The 18,655-nt window shown below is 45.4% G+C and overlaps 1 protein-coding gene across 1 annotated transcript in view; it reads right to left on the minus strand.

Annotated features, from left to right (window-relative positions):
* The window catches only part of LOC109396921 (deleted in malignant brain tumors 1 protein), a 147,298-nt gene that overhangs the window by 111,728 nt on the left and 16,915 nt on the right, over positions 1-18,655 (minus strand). Inside the window, exons 14-17 of the mRNA XM_019669164.1 lie at positions 16,173-16,561; positions 14,082-14,353; positions 13,532-13,572; positions 12,428-12,647 (exon numbers count right to left, since the gene is read on the minus strand). Of these exons, the coding sequence (XP_019524709.1) occupies positions 12,428-12,647; positions 13,532-13,572; positions 14,082-14,353; positions 16,173-16,561 (922 nt within the window). The remainder of the gene's footprint in view (positions 1-12,427; positions 12,648-13,531; positions 13,573-14,081; positions 14,354-16,172; positions 16,562-18,655) is intronic.

Here is an 18,655-nt window from a genome sequence, read left to right on the forward strand (position 1 = left end):
TGAGACTGGAGGGAGGAGATGGCTGATGGGGCTTTGGAGCACCATCTTTCAATGGGCAGTAAAATCTACCAGAGGAAGCCAGAGCCCAGGAGGTGACAACAGGGACAGATGTGGTGAACAGGGAGGAGAGTCCCTGACTTTGTGTATGACGTAAGCATGTGCACGCGTGCACGTGCGCGCACACACACACACACACACACACACACATACACTTCTTGATAGTGTTATAAAAATAAGTTGGAAAATGTACTTAAGAAAAAGAGATGGGAAATAATTAAACATTAGAGTTAATAAAATGAGGGTAGGAAGTTAAGAAAGTTCAAAAGAAAAAAAAAACACCAAAGGTTTTAGAGAATAATATAGGAGAATATCATTATAAATATATATGTTATATAATACAAGAGAGTATCATTCTTACTTGGGGTAGGAAACAATTTCTTAAATAAGACATGAGAAGCACTAACTATCAAGAAAAAGACTGATAAATTGGAGTGTAGCTGGCATAAAAACACCTTTAAGGAAAATAGAGAGGCAAGTCAAGAGTCAGCGCAAATATTTGCAACATATTTAACAAGTGAAGTGCTTATATCAAGAATACATAAGGAAGTTCTACAATCAGTAAGAAAACAAAAACTTATTAGAAAAAAATGGACAAAAATCTTGACTAGACATTTCACAAACGGCAACCTCAACGGTCAATAGAAAAAGTGTTCAGTCTCATTTGTCACCAGGCTGCGCCGACTAACCTTTAGTGTATTTTATTTTATACGTGTAATTGCTGGGTCAAAAGGTAAATGCATTTGTAATTTTTGATATATATTGCTAAATTCCTTTCTACAGGGGTTGTGCTGATATTCATCCCCACCAGCAACGTTCTTGACCCCACCTTTGACCAGGCAGGGAACCTGGATGATTGTTTATTGAGTCAGCAAACTGAGCCTCTTCTGTACACCAAGTCCTGTGCTAAACAACCACAATGTAAAGAATAAGATGCTATTGGTGCCTGCTTTTGAGTGGAGGGGTAGACAGGCTTATGAGACCACCAAGTCAATATGTGGCAAAGTACCACAGCACGATACAGGAAGTGCAATGAGAATACGAACAAAGGGATGATTTATTCTGCAAGGAAATCTTCAGAGGAGGCAACAGTTGAGCTGGGCCCTGAAAGACAAGCAAGTTGCTAAGCAGGAGAGAGGTAATAGAGGCCTGGGGGGGAGTGTGAACAGCAGCTAGAAGCTTATTCCAAGAACCATAGACAGAGGGGCACAGATGAAGTGTGAGAAACTAAGACTGGATAGGGAAGCAAATACGAGAGAGAGCCTTTTCTGACTGAGCCTTCATCCCGAAAGAGCTGGGCTGTCTTTATAGGCTTGTAAGTAGCAGTGACATGGTCAGGTCATCGCCCAGCCCAGTCTGTTCCTCTGGATTCCAGCAGGCCAGGAGCGTGGTGGTGTGTGTCCATTTCACCCCAGGGAATCATTGACATCTAAACTGAGACCTCACAATAGCCCCCAAGTAGGCCAGTTATGATGTAAGAGGAGTTTGTGACTATCCCTTAGGTTCCTATGAAACTATCTTAGAAAGATTAACTTCAGGCATTGACACGTCCCACCCTAGCCTGTTGCCAGAGTATGATTGGAGAATGGGAGAATGGCTGTCAGAAGACTGGAAAACAGAGGGCTAAACATCCAAGGACCCAAGAAAAGAAGACTGCAGAGGGGAAGTCAAGTAAGAATGGAATGCCAGTCAGAATATTAAACACAAGCGATTCCTTTCAGGATAAAGACTCCCAATGCTGCCAAGGGGATCGATGTTCTGCTTCATCTTTGGGGTGAGTATAGCCTATGTTTTCTCCCCCATTCCTTCTCCTCCCATGTTAGACCAAGGTCAAGTGAAAGAGCCCACCCGTGGCTGCAGAAACCCGGGTTGCAGTGCCCCTAGCCTGACTAATGTAGAATCACCCTCTGTGAGGTTTTCCATTCCCAAAGGGAGAAGTAGGAAGAATCTTTCCAGAGTTCTAATACATGTGCCTCTCTGCCTTCCAGGATATGGACCAACGACTACAAATCAGACCCGTGCATTGCCCTTGGAAAATACTCACCCTTGGAGAAAGAGATCCTAGTAAGATCCTATGCCCTGAAGTTTTTATACAAGGAGGTCCCATGGAAAGCAGGCAGACTAGAGATGTCCAAAGGCTCCAAAACCCTCAGCAATAAAGACGAAAGTCTCCCAAACAGTGACTCGAGATGGCTGAGACTGCTAGTGGCTTCCATGCTTACATAGCAAAATACTCTCTTATTTCAAAGTCCCAATTAGAAATATAACTATAAGTGATGACAAATTTTAGAAGCTGCCATTTCTTGAGCCCTAACCTAGCACTAGTTACTTTCATATATGTTGTCTTCTGGAGACTTCACAGTGGCCCTGAGAGTCAATAAAACTCCTTCAAATTCATTGTACGTAAGAAGGAGAGTCAGAATTTGAACACTGGAAAACAAATATCCCAAAATGTAGTGTAACACAACAATCGTTAATTTAGCTTATAATTCTGTGGGTCAGCAAGTTAAGCTGGGCTCAGCCAGGAGGTTTTCCTGGTCTCAGCTGCGTTCTTCACGTGTGTGCCGTCAAATGCAGGTCAGTCAGGTGGCTCTCCTTCTGGGGGTTGACAATTATCAGCTGGGTCAATGGGGGTGACTGGGTCACATGTTCCCTTCCTTTAGCAGGCGAGCCCAGGCATGGTCACAGGGCCATTGCAGGATCCCAGGGAGTAAGTGGGAGTTTGCCAGGTTTGTCTGACCCCAAAAATTCACCCTCTTTCCCCCTACACAGGGGCTCAGATGCACTTAGCAATGGAGGGAAAGGTGCCACTAGCTAATTCTTTCTGTGTGTGCCCCCTGCTCCTGTCCTGTGGATATTTTAACAACCCTTTCCCATTGTCAGCGTCTAGGTGGCATTCACACCGTAGCATCAAGAAGGTTTCTGACTTACACACAAGAGGAAGAACGGAAAATGCTCAAGGAACTACAGTTTCTGTCTTCAGACTACAAACAGGCAAGGGAATATAAAAAACATTCCCCATCTTCTGCCATCTGTGGGCCCCTAGAAAAAATATGGACGGCCAAGGTGATCATACCCCCAGAGGAGTTCAAAATGCCGCATCGAGAGAGGCTCAACATCAGCAAACACATAGAACGAATGCAGTTTGCTCGAGCCCTGAGAAATAATCAGCTTTTGCCTTACATCGAAAGGTTTAGAAGCTCTTTATCTCTGTCCGGAGGGGGCTTGGGCCCAACGGCAAGAGACAAAGCCAGGAAAAAGGAAGATGACAACAATTACTGTGATGATGCCATGCAAGAGAAGAGAGATGGGGCAGAGAACAAAACCACAAAAAGACAAGAAATAAAACCGAATGTAATTTTCAAGTCAGAAGAACCAAGAAAATGTTTAACATACCATCCCAGTGATCTGAAAGCATTCTTCCCCACAAAGAAAGTAGAACGGTCCATCACTGGCTTAACCAACCGAAATCTTTTCCAGTTAGCAGAATTCCCTGGAGACATAATGCTAATGAACCAGGATTCTATATCACAAGGCGTCCACCCCAGTGATCCGACGAAGGCCAACTGCCTGGAAGAAGAGTGTGTCTGGAAAGAGTACATGGGAAAACCCGTTTGTCACCATTATTAAAGTTGTATTCATTTCCCATGGTGAACTGAGTATACTGGTCCTTATTACTTTTGCAGCACTACCCCTGGTGCCTTCACTCCCCATCTTCTTTTGAGACCTGGTTTTCTGGGGGCCCTCAAAGTAAGACCTACCTGCTAAGGCTTCCTGGTTTCAGGCAACTCCTGGCTCTCAGCTCCCACCCTCCTTCACAGGATGCAGGCTCTTCCTTTAGATCTATTACCATGGGGACTGCATCAGTTATCTATGTCTGTGAAACAAATTACCTCAAAATGTAGAGGCCTAACACAACAATCGTTAATTTAGCTTATAATTCTGTGAGCCAGCAACTTAAGCTGGGCTCAGCTGGGAGGTTTTCCTGGTCTCAGCTGGGTTCCTCATGTGTGTGCAGTCAAATGCAGGTCAGTCAGGTGGCTCTCCTTCTGGGAGTTGACAACTATCAGCTGGGTCAATGGGGGTGACTGGGCCACATGTTTCCTTCCTCCAGCAGGCGAGCCCAGGCATGGTCACAGGGCCATTGCAGGATCCCAGGGAGTAAGTGGGAGTTAGCAAGGCCTCCTGAAATCAAGGCTCAGAATGGGCACACCATCACTTTGCCATATTCTGTTGGCCAAAACAAGATACAAGGCCAGCCCAGATGCAACAGTGGGTCAATGGACTTCCTCTCGTGATGCGAGAAACTACAAAGTCATACTGCAAAGGGAATGAAATAGGGAGGCAGGGATAGTTGGGAGCTTGATTGCAATCAATCTACCACAGAGACCTTGGAGCTGGGACTGGCCTTTAGCCCAGATGGGACCCTTCTGATTTGAAGTCTTTGAGAACTTAAACTGCCCTTTTTTCAAAGACTTGCTACCTAAAGCTGGACAGTTCAATATAAACTTTAGAGAAAGCACACAGTAGCTCATGTTTGGACAATGTTTGCACCTGTTGCTGTGTGGGTCACTCAGGAAGTTCACCAGAACACCTGATGGCATTCCCAGAGACATTCAAACTATAAGCAAGGAAAGTCTGTCAGATTGCCAGTACCTGCCCACACTCCATCTGAAGATACTTCTAGCCCAATATCTAGATGTCTTCTTGACTGATCATCCTTTGGACTTAAAACCTTAGTTTAGGTTTGGCTGAGTGGCTCAGTTGGTTAAGAGTGTGAGCTCTGAGCAACAGGGTCACCAGTTCGATTCCCACATGGGCCAGTGAGCTGCGCCCGAGCTGAGCTGCCGCTGAGCTGCCAACAGGCAGCAGGATGGCTCAGTGGCTAGAGTGTGCACTCTTAGCAACAAGGCTTCTGGTTCGACTTCTGCATGGAATGGTGGGCTATACCCACCTGCAACTAAGATTGAACATGGCACCTGGAGCTGAGCAGCCACAAGCTGCCATTGGGCAGTCAGATTGCAACTGGACTTGGAGCTGAACTAGCTGCGCCCTCCACAACTAAGACTGAAGGACAACAACTTGGTTGGTCCCCTTCCCCAATTCCCCAACACTGTTCCCCTTCCCCAATTCCTCAATAAAATCTTTAAAAACAAAAACAAACAAACAAAAAAACCTTAGTTTAAGGTTTGTTCTCACCACTAACCTGTTTTTCTTTTGTTTCATAGAAATTTCCAGGAATGGGAGATTGGTTCAGTGGGTTATGGCATAAGTTACTAACTTAATTTCTGGACTATAAACTTCTTGGGAGAAGTTTCAAATGTAGGGGTTCAGGACATGCTACTCCTAAATATGGTACCTTGGCATATTAACTATCTTAAGTTCAAGAAGTTTGGAAAAATGTAAGAAATAGGAAGTTCTCTCTAAACTCCCCCCACCTTGCCCTCCTTCCCTAAAACTGGTAAAAAAATTTCTCATGGAAAAAGGACCCTCCCTGTTCCAGGAGGAAAGAAGACATTCTTATGATCAGAGATGAGAAATCTGTACAAACAAACCTTGTTAGGCTAACTCTTATTTTCCTAGTTACTTCTTCACCATTTACCAGTCCTAGTTCAAACCACTTTGTTTGTCAAATCTTCACCATTTACTATTTGTCTAAAGGTATAAAATCTTCCTGCTAACTTCTTCAGGTCTTCATTCTGTTGGGAAGGCTCCCATGTACATGTAAAAATTCAATAAACCTGCCTTTATCAGTTTAATTTTTAGGCCCAACCAGGGGTCCTACAATATGCATGTTTGCTCCTTCCATTTTGTGTTTCACCAGACTCTCCAAAAGCCATTCAAACTGTCTGAAAATACAACCCAATCAAATATCAAGAACAATCAATGCAAAATATAACGCTTGGAAAACACCCAGCCTAAAGGTTTACATTGAAATGATTCTTACTGACCTTAAACTTTATCGACCTGGCTTTGAAAAATCAAACCATAGAAACTGCTACGCCATTAGAACGATGGCCCACGTACTGCCACTCACAGCCACAATTTCATATTCACATTGCAAAACAAGGACATCAATACCAGTTCGAGTAATTTTCGCTCATCTTTGGTACAAACTCAGAATTCTTCATATGAAACAGACCCAGAAAGTTCAAAAGACTTCCTTTTCAGTGAAAAAAAATCTAAATTCCTGTAGAGATTAAATGATGTTCTAATTGCATCTCTGTTTTTCTTTTCTATATTGTGGTAATTTTCACCTGAGAGATTAAGCAAAAAGATTTTGTAAAAAGATGCAAAAGTGCTCTAATGCACCAATGAAGTTCACTCCATTCCCGTGAGGCCACTACTTACCAACTGGTAAGCGCTCTTCCTGGTGAGGTGTATAGCTTTCAGTATCTAAGGCAGCCATCACCTTGAGCAAATGTACCACTCTGGTGAGTGATGATAATGGGGGAGGTTGTGCATTTGTGGGGCATGGGAAATCTCTGGACCTCACTCTCAGTTTTGCTGTGAACTTAAAGCTGCTCTAAAAAATAGTTTTAAGGAAACAAGAGTAATGACACAGATGTCTTTAAAAATACCTCTACCTACTCACCCATTCATTACTCTTTGATTCAATAGATATTTATTGTTTGCTCCCAAAATGGAATTAGTAATCAAAGTTTTCTGCTCCAAAGGCCATAGACAGTTTTACAAGAAAATATCTGTCTTCAATAATTTTTATCTTGTTCAAAATATCTTAGAGGAAGTGAAAAGGCTACTCAACTTATTTTACAAATTTAGAATGACCTGATATAACTCTCTAAGGGGCAAGCAGTTTATTTTCTGGGATTCATGGGATCTTTGTAGGGATAAGGGATTTGTGCTGCATTGACAGAAACCGTATCTCAAATTGTCTTAAACAACAAGGACAGGTCTTTACTCCTTTAGCTGGAAGTGTGGAGTCGGCAGAGCTGACATCACCCAGGCTCTGGCCGTGCATCCCCGACACCCTCTGGCTCTGCCTCCATTGTGAGCTGACTTCATTCTTAGCCAGTACCAAGTGGAGAGCAGTTGTCTTCCACTGCCCTCTATGGACAGACCTTTCCTTTCATTTCATTGGCCCATTGGGGTCACATGCTTATTCCTGCATCAGTCACCTAGCAGGAGGAGGAGCCTCCTTGTGATATTCATGCCACCTCCCCCCACTAAGACCATCTCAAGCAGTCTGGGGTCAGCTTCTCTCAAGGCCCATGAGACACACAGGGTAGGAGTAGAAATCTGGATAAAACAAGTTTTCTGTTAACTAAGAGGGAAACCATGCTGGGGAGGCTACTTACAAAATGCCCAACACACCCTTCAACTCTTCCTTATAAAATAAAAACCTGGATGCTGGGATGGAGATGACGATTGACCATGGGGCAGTATAGAAAGAGAGTAGTTGGAAAGCTCTGATGCAGTGGAAGGCTGTTAAGTCAGGGGGTCTACGAACAAGGTGGAGAAAACTACTAAATCTCAGAGAAGGAGAAGAAAAATCTGCAGTGAAGCAGCCCAAGAGGAAGGAACATATAAAGGAGAGAAAAACAGGTTTGTTCAAAGGCACTCAGAAACTAGGTGTGACCTGACATCAAAATTACCACTAAACTACAGAACGACCATCATTGAGAATCACCTGATGCCTAGCTGAACAGAAGTCCTTTAAGTAAGGATATAAACAAGTCACATTGAGACTGGTAGGAGGGGTGGAGACACAGAATTGCTGGGTTCTCACCCACGTGAGGTGGTTAAAAATCAGGAGGATTATCTTGGCTATGGAAGTCCCCTCTAAGGAGCAAGGGGTCCCAGCCCCACACCAGGATACCCAGCCCAATGTCCCAGTGCTGGGGAGAGAACTCCCCATAACCACTGGCTGTGAAAACCAGCAGAGATTGTGGCTAAATGATACAGGGAGGTGCTGGAATCCCATGCATTTCTCTTAAAGGGCCCATGCACAGACTTACTTGCTGACGACTCACTCTCTGTGTTCCAGAGCTGGGGCAGCAGCTCAAAAGGTGACAGGAGCATATGGGGAAGAACTGAGTTATCTGGCTTCAGGGTGAGAGCTGGAGGGGTAGCTTCCTCCCAAACAGAAGTATTGGCAGAAGTCATTGTTCCTTTGTAAATCTGCTCCTCACCCAGCGTGCAGATGCAGGCAGGCACCTTATCTAAGCCTTTATCAAACCAACTAATATAAAACCATTTTCCCCACCCTGGTAATTCCCTGAGACTCTGCCCCACACAACTTGCGGACCCACCCAAGCTGTTCTCAGTGGCTTTTCCATATGGTCTGTCTTGGATCATGCTGAGAACACTCTTAAATCTCTTAAAGGTTCAAAAACCCAAAACAAGCAGCACCTGGACTCGGCATTCCCCATACTTCTTGCCCAGCACTAGCAGCAGCTGGACTCAGTTCACATCTGAGCCTCTCCCTGGCGCCTACAAACCCAGCACAAGTGGTAACCTTCTGCAGATCACTTTGTAGCTCATAACAAGTGGCCCAGGGCAGGGCACAAACAGCAACTGATCTTGGACTGCAACAGAGCCCCTCCCAGAGACCCTAGAATCAACACACCCAGTGGCCAGCCTCCGGCCACATCAGAACACCACCCAAACACCTCCACAAATGACACATCCGAAGAGCTGACTTGGCAGACACGAGAGCCCTGATAAAGTGAATCCTGCTCCATAGGGTCAGCCTCTGCAGAACAGCTTCTCTGCTATAGTCATGGCCAGTGCTTGCAGCCAATCAACCTGAGGATTAACCCATATCATTTACATGTCAATAGCAATCAAGGCTCAACTACAACAGGAGGGCACACAGACACAAACACAGACAAAGGACACACTTGGAGGACCCAGCTCAGGTGACCAGGGAGACTGCACCACTGGGCCCCACAGGACACCTACTACAGAAGGCCTCTTAACAAAGACTGGGAGACATAGTAGCTCTACCTAACAAATAGAAACAAACACAGAGAGGCAGCCAAAATAGGGAGGCAAAGAAACAGGTCTCAAATGAAAGAACAGAACTCCAGAAAAAGATCTAAATGAAATGGAGACAAGCAATCTCCCAGATGCAGAGTTCCAAACACTGGTTATAAGGATGCTCAATGATCTCAGTGAGAGCTTCAACAGAGAGACAGGAAACACAGAAATGGAGCTAGAAAACATAAAAAACAACCAGTCAGAAATAAAGAATACAATAACTGAAATGAAGAATACATTCGAGGAAATCAACAGTAGATTAAATAAAGCAGAAGACTGAATCAGAGGTTTGGAAAATAAGGTAGCAGAAAACACCCTATCAGACCAGCAAAAAGAAAAAAGAATCCAAAAAAATAGGGAGGGGATAGTTTAAGGAGCCTCTGGGACAACATCAAGCATACCAACATTCATATCATAGAGGTACCAGAAGGAGAAGAGAGAGCAAGGAATTGAAAACCTATTTGAAATAATAATGATGGAAAATTTTTCTAACCTGGCAAAGAAAATTCCCATACGAGTGCAGGAAGCACAGCAAGTCCCAAACAGGATGAACTCAAAGAGGCCCACAGCAAGACACATCCTAATTAAAATGCCAAAGGTTAAAGACAAAGAGAGAATCCTAAAAGCAGCAAGAGAAAAGCAGTTAGTTACCTACAAGGGAGCGCCAATAAGACTGTCAGCTGATTTCTCAGCAGAAACTTTGCAGGCCAGAAGGGATTGGCATGAAATATCAAAGTGATGAAAAGCAAGGATCTACAACCAAGATTACTCTACTCAGCAAAACTGTCATTTGGAATCGAAGATAAAGATCTTCCCAGACAAAAAAAAAAGTTAAGCAGTTCATCACCACCAAACCAGTATTACAAGGAATGTTAAAGGGACGACGATGAAGAAGGGGGTGGGGGAAGAGAAGAAGAAGAAAAGGATAAAAAATATGAATAATAAAATGGTAATAACTACACACCTATCAACAACTACTTTAAATGTAAGTGGATTAAATGCTCCAATCAAAAGACATTGGGTGACCAAAAGGATAAGAAAACAAGACCCTTACATGTCCTGTTTACAAGACTCACTTAAGATGGAATGGCATACAGAGACTGACAGTAAGGGGATGGGAAAATGATATTCATGAAAATGAAAACAAACAAACAAAAAAGCTAAGATAGCAAGACTTATACCAGACAAAATAGGCTTAAAACAAAGGCGATAACAGGAGACAAAGAAGGACCTAGTAACCCCACCTCTGGGTATTTATTTTAAGAAACACAAAACACTAATTTGAAAAGACATACCTATGCATTCTTATGTTCAGTGCAGCATTCTTTACAATAGCCAAGCTATGGAAACCCTAGGTGCCCATCGATAGATGAATGGATAAAGAAGAGGTGGTACATATATACAATAAAATATTACTCAGCCATTAAAGAAATGAAATCTTGCCATTTGCAACATCATAGATGGTTCTAGAGGATATTATGCTAAGTGAAATAAGTCAGACCGAGAAAGACAAATACCATATGATCTCACTTATATGTGGAATCTAAAGAACAGTATAAATGAGCAAACAAAACAGAAATAGACTCATAGATACAGAGAAAAAACTGACAGTTGCTAGATGGAAGGGAGAGGTTGGGGGGTAGGGGAGAAGGGGAAGGGAATAGAAAGTACAAATTGGTAGTTACAAAATAGTCACAGTGATGTGAAATGCAGTATGGGGAATATAATCAATAATGTTGTAAAGACTATATAGGGTGTCATATGGGTACTGGATTTATTGGGGGGAATCACTTAAGAGATTATATAAATGCCTAACCACTGCACTGTACACCTGAAACTATATAAAATAATATTAAATTTCAACTATATATATAATTTATATAGCCACGGGATGTAAAGTACAGCATAGAGAATATAGTCAATGATATTGTATTATAATAGTTATATACGATGTTAAAGGGGGTAATAAATGGGGGGGGTTATCACTTTGTGAGGGGTGTAAATGTCTAATCAGTATGTTCATTTGTACACCTGAAACTAATTTTTTTTAAAAAGAAAACTGTTCATGTCTGAAAACCAGGCCACAAAATTTCTCTGGCAACAGTGGTCCGCAAGGGAGTGCTGAGGATATGTTTTCTTTGGTGATGTTGTTGCAGTTTTATGAAAAAAAGTCTACTTTGGCTTCTTCAGTTCATCCGCCACATGCTTCTAAAACACCATCCTTGTCTTGGGGGTCCTCTGCAGCTGCTGTCCTGCCGGGTCTCACCCTGCTCAAGCCACACTTCTGGAGTTAGGCTTGTCCTTGCAGTCCCCTCTTGGGGCAGGAGTCCTCAGCCTGGCTCCAAGTGGCAAATGCTGGCATTCCCAGGGCAATCTGTGAAAACTCCCATTCTTACCAAGCCTGATCTACGGGCCCAAGGTCTAACTTCTCTCCCATTTTCTGGCAAATTCACTGCCTTTTTGGAAAACACCCCATCCCTTTGACTCTACTGAGATCTGGGGGTCTCCTGTTAATCCATTTCTTCCTGGAGACCACATGCAAACAGGACTCCTGGTAGCCTAGTTTAATGTACCAGAGATCTTTGGGGCCCTGAAGAGTTGCTCTGTTCCCCAGGACCCCACTTGCCCACAGTGCTGGACGTGATGTCAAAATCCAGAAGCAGGTTCCTGGAAAAATAGAGGCAACCATCTTTCATTTTAAGTTACAGACACTGAAGATTATGATGCTGTTAGCATTATGGTCTTTCTCAGCCCTTCACCCTCCATTTTCTGCTTTGGGCAGAACCAAAACATGCCAAAGACAAAGGAGACAGTTATCTATTCTCTAGAAGGTTCTGGAAGCCACAGGGTAGAGCCCCATGGCCTTTAAAATTCCTTTGGACATTCCATCCCACTTGTCAGCACTTAGGTGAGCCCGTACAAACAAAGAACAAACTGACACTTGCTTTGAAAAAAATTCTTTATTTGCCTTGTCCTAAAAATCAAAAGGCTAAGACATGCACTACAAGCCTAAGAAGCCAGTTTATAAAAGGTCAGAAAAGAAATTCTCTCTAGGGGAAGCTCTGCTGCTACTGGGGTTGGGCTCACAGCTGCACGCAGGATTCTAGACGCTGACGCCTGCCTGCCTGACATTTTGTCCCAGCACTGAGCCTGTGGTTTTAGGAAAAGCTGCCCTGACTTTGTGCATCCCCATCTCAGCCCAAGTACTTAGGCCGGAGTAAAGAGAGTTCCGGTGCTGCTGGGTGCCAAGGTCAGGGCATGCGTTTCTTCCTTTTTCACTTGGGTTCCAGAGCCCGTGCAGCCAATGTCTGAGTGCTGCCATGTGCGTTCTCCTGGTGTCACATTGTAGAACTCAGATGCTGGCCACGGGGGGTATGGAAGCTCCTCCTCAGTGTGATGGGCACCACGGCCAGGGCCACGACCAGGAAGACCCCCACGAAGGTGGCAGTGCTGCGGTAGCTCACCTGGGAGCTGGCCTTCTCCTCCACGCCAGCCATCGGGAGGTATGGGAAGGAGAGGATGTCAAAGTCAGGATGACAGTAAGGGCTGTGGTCCCGGTGCAGGGTGATGGCATCAGAACTGGTTGTCTGGGAGAAAAAGGAATGGGAGAGAAGATGCCAAATGGGAAACTGAGGCCAGACCCCAAAACACAGCTAAGTGTGGGGCAGGGAGAATCACTGTGTCTTGTCAGCCAGTGGGAACAAAGAAAAGGTTTTTGATCAGGAAATCAGAGCGCGGCTTTGAGAGATCAAATCTGCTAGAGGCTTCTGATGGATTGGAGGGGAGAGAGTTGGGGCATTTGAGACCAACTGGGAAATGGGCACAAGAGTCCAGGAAGAGGTTCCCAGGCCCCAAGCTACTGCAACACCAGTGGGAAGACAAGGAAGAGGAGAGGGGTGAGCAGGGGTCCCCTTGGCCCCCCTCAACCACCACCCTGCCCTGCTGTCTTCTCTGTAGCTCCAGCCCCCATTGGAGTTACCAATGCACTAGACCTCTGAACAGTGTCCCCTCCCACTGGAATGTAAGCTCCTTAGGGTTGAGGATTTTGATCTGTTTCTGTTTTTGTTGTTTGTCTCCTGGCACATAGTAGGCCTATAATAGGTATGCATGGAATGCATAAGTGAGAAAGGAGCCCAGAATCAGCCGGATGTGGGGACAACTGAATACAGGACACATGGAGAGAGAGCTGTCAACAATGCTCCATGGGGTGGAGCCCTGTGACCAAGGGGAGGATTTGTGACAACTACTGCTACTCCACACCTGCCCCTGTCACCAGTGCCACCACACCTGTTGACCTGGCCCTGGCCTGGACCGGAAATCCTGGAAGTCACTCTGCAGACATTTTCTCATCTACACACATAACAAAACGGCACAGCCGGAAATATGGTCCCCAATCTAGATGAGGAAAATGAAGTGGCTTGTCCAGGGCCAGCCGCTGTGAGCAGTCAGAATAAGTCAATCCTGTCTGCACCTCCACGGCCCTGCCCACACCTGATTTCATGTCCACGGGGGCTATAGTGAGTGGTTATGACTGTCATGAGTCATAATGTTATCACTAATGTTGCTAATACTGGTGACAGTAACAATAGTAACAAATGCCACCCACCGTTCATCACACCCAGTGACTTATACCAGGCAGAGGTCGAGGCAGTTTAACTAGGACTATTTTATGTAACTCTCTCATCAGTCCTAAGGGGTAATAGTTTTGTTTTACAGATAAGGAATGTGAGGCTCTAGGAGTTCAGAACCCACAGGATAAAGGTGTCACGAGGGTCTGTGTCCCGGGTCAGAGCTCCCTTGACCACATCCTACATGTGGGTCTCTCACAGACCAGGAGACAGGGAAGGGGGTGGAAGCCAGGTCGAGTTGAACTCCATATCACCTGTCATACCATAGCTCATCGGGCATGCAGTAGGTGCCCAATGCAAGGTGGAGCATGACACCAACAGAAACAGCCTGAGCCCCTTTGGGTTATGGGCCTGGGCCCTGGCGGGCAGCGGGCTGGGAAGGCAACCACCTACCCAGGCTCCTCTTCTTCACGTGGGAGGCCTGCAGCTGGATGGGCCCCAGGACGACATCCACCTTCTCCTGGTAGGACCCCACGTCCCTCTTCGACCTCACAATGCAGCCTCTGTGGCAGCGGGAAGAGGGGTCGTAGGCCCTGCACACCACCATCTTACACTGTAGGTACACAGTGGGGAAGCGATTCAGGAAGTGGAAGGAGTTGAACTTGAAGCGGGCGATACGGGGTGATGGCTGGTAGTAGGACTGGTAGGTTTCGTCCTTCACACACCTGGAAGAAGAGAACAGTAAGCCGTCAGCTCTCACCAGTGCTCTGCAGTCTTCGTACTTGGGTGTGCTGGGCTGGAACTCCACAGCCCATCCGCAAGGCCCATGCCTCCTGCCTCATCTCACCTTCCTTTCTTGGGAACGTGTGGTTCAGACATTGACTGTCAGCCCTGCAGGAAAATCCTGGCAGCTCTGGCATAGCAGCAGCATCTTTAAGCAGCAAGCGAGCCCATGTTGACAAGCCGGGCCCATATTTCAGTGAGTGCTCAGTGACCACGTGCTCAATGGCCCCAGATTACCCAGGTGAGTCAGGGAGAAGCAGGGTCCAGAGGGAGGACAGGAAGGACGATGGCATTTCCTTCCCTTTCCTGCTCTCAAGGTTAGGCCACTTGGCTACTCTCTGGTGTCTTTTCTGCCTCCACGCGTCCTCTCCAGAATTGTGTCTCCTGCCCATCTCAACCTGCCCTGAACATCCTCCAGGTGTTTGAAGCTTAAAGGTATTCTAATGGGCATCCAGGTGGGTGATTTGGGCGATGGCCAGATATAGCCAATGATATACCTGTGCTCCAGGTATAGTTGGGACACATCTACCTCCATATGTACATCCCCTTCTCCCCAGGAAATTGCAATATCTTATATACACATATATGCCAGAACTTGATCAAAAAGAATCCCTTAACAGAAAAGAAACAAATCACTCATTTGCATTACCCTCATATCTGACATAAACTCAAATGTCACCTCGTTACTATTTGTAAAAAGAGGATCTGGATAAGCTTCTCCCCCATCTTTGCTGTCAAGGAGGTCTGCTGTGAATAGAACCAACTGCACAGGCTGTGAATGAGACAAACCTCAACACCTATTTACTGAATCAACACATATTCAAACTGTGCCTGAAAAGAGATACTGTTTTTAGTATTTCAGGGAGGTGTGAAATTTAACCTCCTAACCTTAATTCCTAACAGATGCCCTTACTTGTCAGTAAAACTTCTATGTGAGACATTGTTACTGAGGTGCCAAGGTCAAATTATAAGCCAAATATGATGTCCACACCAATGGACAGAGACGAAAGAGTAGGATTAGAGTTGCATGTCCCAGTGTCCTAGCACCCCTCTGTGAGCTCAGAAGAGGTGAACGTCACCTCACCAGAGTCCTGTCATCCAGGGAAGCAGGACTATGGTTGGACAGACCCACCTGGGCACTGTGACCTCAGCCTGGGCACCACTGGCCTCACCTCTGCATCTCTTGAGCTTGGTTGGAACCATGGACTCTGAGAAGTCAATTCCCAGCTGATGTAGGTCCAGGGAACTTTTGTTGCCTTCCGTGCAACATTCCTTGTGGACCACCTGTGTGCATACTCTTTGCCCAAGGCCCCATCTGCTCTTTTTCATTGGATCCTCCATAGGCTATGAAGAGGGTATCACTATGCTCATTTGATGGGTGAAGAAACTGGCTCAGAGAGGTGCAACTGCCTGCTCAGAGTGATACAGCTAGTAAGTGGCAGAGCTGACATCTCAGTCTCAACCTGCTTCAAAATTGATGCATTTGCCATGTCACCAAATCCTTTTAAAACTAAGGCTTGCCTGGAGTTTGGTCACATGGGATCTAATCCCAGTTTATAGCTAATCTGCTTAGTGACCACTGGTGAGTCACTCAATTCATCAGACACCCATCTCCCTATATGTTAACCAGAGATGATAGATAACCTGACTGGTTAAGCTTGAGCTGCTAGGACCAAAATCTGCATTCTTTGAGCCTATGTGCTCCTCGTGTTTGGGTTATCAGGCAAAGTTTCAAGTCCGCCCCATGAAGACACTCCTTACCCGCTCCGGATTAGATCATAAGTCAAAGAGGTAAAGTCATTGGAATTTGGTGACGCCACACAGGTGTCCACAAACAAGGCCAAGGAGGCTTCGGAATGGAGGATTTCAGCCTGAAGGTACAAGTTTTGGTTCAAGTTCACATAGTATGGGCTGCTGGTCACGGGATGTGAGAATGAAGATGATGTATAAAAGGAAATGTTCACATCAAAATGGCCATACTGTACTTCCTCGACCTCGATGTTATCATTAGCAATGTACATTGTGTTAACCCAGTTATCCTGGAGCATTTTGCAGCTGATGTGAATGTGGAGATCCCCTCTCCTCTTGATGTGGCCACTTGAAACAGCTGTTTTGAGGAAGTTGGAATAGATGATGGTATCATTATCCACCTGGGAGAGGCAAGCAGGAGAGCAGAGTCAGGCAAATGTCATCTGCTAAGGGAATCTCATTGCTGATTTTGCTTAGAACGGGAGGAAGTGGCTCAACAAGACTTCAAAACCCTCCATGAACCCAACAGAGATGGCATGTGCCTACTGCCATGGGTACCATTACTTGGGATGGACATGGCTGCTTAACTAGCAATACTTCCTCCTCTCACACAACCCTTTTCTCTACCATATGATGGGGGTCCGCAGTGTGGCCCAGGTGTTGGGGCCTCTTGGGAGCTCTCCTCATGGGAAGATGGGTGTTTGGATGATCCCTTGCTCTGCTCTATGACTAAGCTGAATTTGGACTCCATGGCTCAGGGCCTCTCTGGCTTGTTCTGTTTCATTCTCACTAATGCTGGGAAAAATCAGCGGAGGCAGCCATGTACTTGTGGGAGGGGCTGGTGGTGTTAGTTTTCAGTGTGCTGTTTGGATGGGTCAGTAGCTATTGCAGCTTGGTTCTGAAGCTCTGGGAGCTGGAAGCAACAGAGATCTGGAGTTATGGCTGCAGTGGGTCTCTGATCTCTGTTGTAGGGTCTTCCCCAGAGGCTCATATGGACAGTCGGGTGGGCATGGCCGAGTTGGAGCACTTCCCGTCACACTCCGCTTTTTCATTCCCTATACCATGGACCATTTCTGACTGTACCTTTCACCAAGCAGCAAATTCATAAGAATGTTAGTCTCTTATGCCATTTGATGTGCCTACCATCTAGTAAGAGTGACTTTTCTGGGGATGAGAACCTTGGTAGTCTGTGAGCATCTCAAGGAAAGGATGATGTCCAAGCATCTCTCTTTTCCCAGGGCTTGGTATGGGGTCAACGAAACCATCAGTAGCATCAATAATACCCATGGAATGGATGAAAGGGACAGGGCATAGAGGCCCCGCAAAACTACTGTGATGCATGAAGGACAGGGCAGGAGCAGTCAGCATATACAGCCAACAGGACACAGTAGGAACAAAGCCCCCTGGAAACTTCATGGTTGTGATCATCTACCCCACGTGAGGTGAGCACGAGTGGAGATGGCGGAGGGGACTCTTTCTGCCCCAAATGCTGTGATGGTCAGAAGCAAACTTCTCCTGGCCAGGTACAAGTTCCCACAAGTTGTGGGTGCTTTTGCAAGAAAAATACACAAAACTAACACCATAGTGGCCTAAATGAAGTCCTAAAATGTAAGGCAATGCTACACTTTATAAAAGGAGGAGGAGAAGGAAAGTTTGTCATTTAGTCACATTTAGTCATGTACAAGAGCAAAACTTCATTCCTGGCCGCGTGGGACATTAAACAAGTGCCCTTCTGAAGCCAGCACTTGAATATAATTATTCTTCAGAACGTAGCAAGTTGGAAAGGCTTTCATTTTATGTCTGCAGTTACAGAACTCAGTTCTGAGTTTGTCCCTTACAGAAGAATATGTAAAAAGAGAAGAGTTTAACAAGTAACTTAAAATAGTTTTGCCATCTCTAAGACCCTCCCTTTCCCCTCTCTCTGATCACCAGTTCCCCTGTTCTCCTGCTAGAGGGCAGCCAGAGGTTTCTGCAGTTCCAGACCTGGGACAGGGCCATCCAGGCCTGCAGGGGGCGCCAGAGCCCGCGCTTAGGACTCAGGTTTGGGTTCTATGCCCTCTGTGCTCTCATGGAGAGTAACTGTATTTTCTTTAAAAAAAAAAATGTTTTGGCTTTATATTTGAGTGTCGATGGCTGTCATAATAAGCCATATACAGGTGTCACCTTGTTACTCTTTCAAAGACAAGCTGAAGTGCCTTCAATTAAACTCTGTACATTAGCACGCAAGTTTTCTTAGAATCCACATTTGTCTCTGGTTTTTATGGTTAAACTAAATTCTGAGTCCATTCCAAACAATGAATGGGGAATTCAGGTTTATTTCTTGATCATCAGAAGCAGTTCTGATTTAAGATTAAAACTCGTCATTAGAGGTCTGCTCAGTCTGAAGGGAACGCTATGTAATGGGAAGTCTTGCGGGTAAATCAACTGCTATTCCCATAGAGGTGACCTCTTCACCTTGGCATCCTTCCCTCTCATATGGCGGGGAGACCTCAGCT

Source organism: Hipposideros armiger, unplaced genomic scaffold (genome assembly GCF_001890085.2).
Source record: "Hipposideros armiger isolate ML-2016 unplaced genomic scaffold, ASM189008v1 scaffold_549, whole genome shotgun sequence".
Lineage (NCBI taxonomy): Eukaryota > Metazoa > Chordata > Mammalia > Chiroptera > Hipposideridae > Hipposideros > Hipposideros armiger.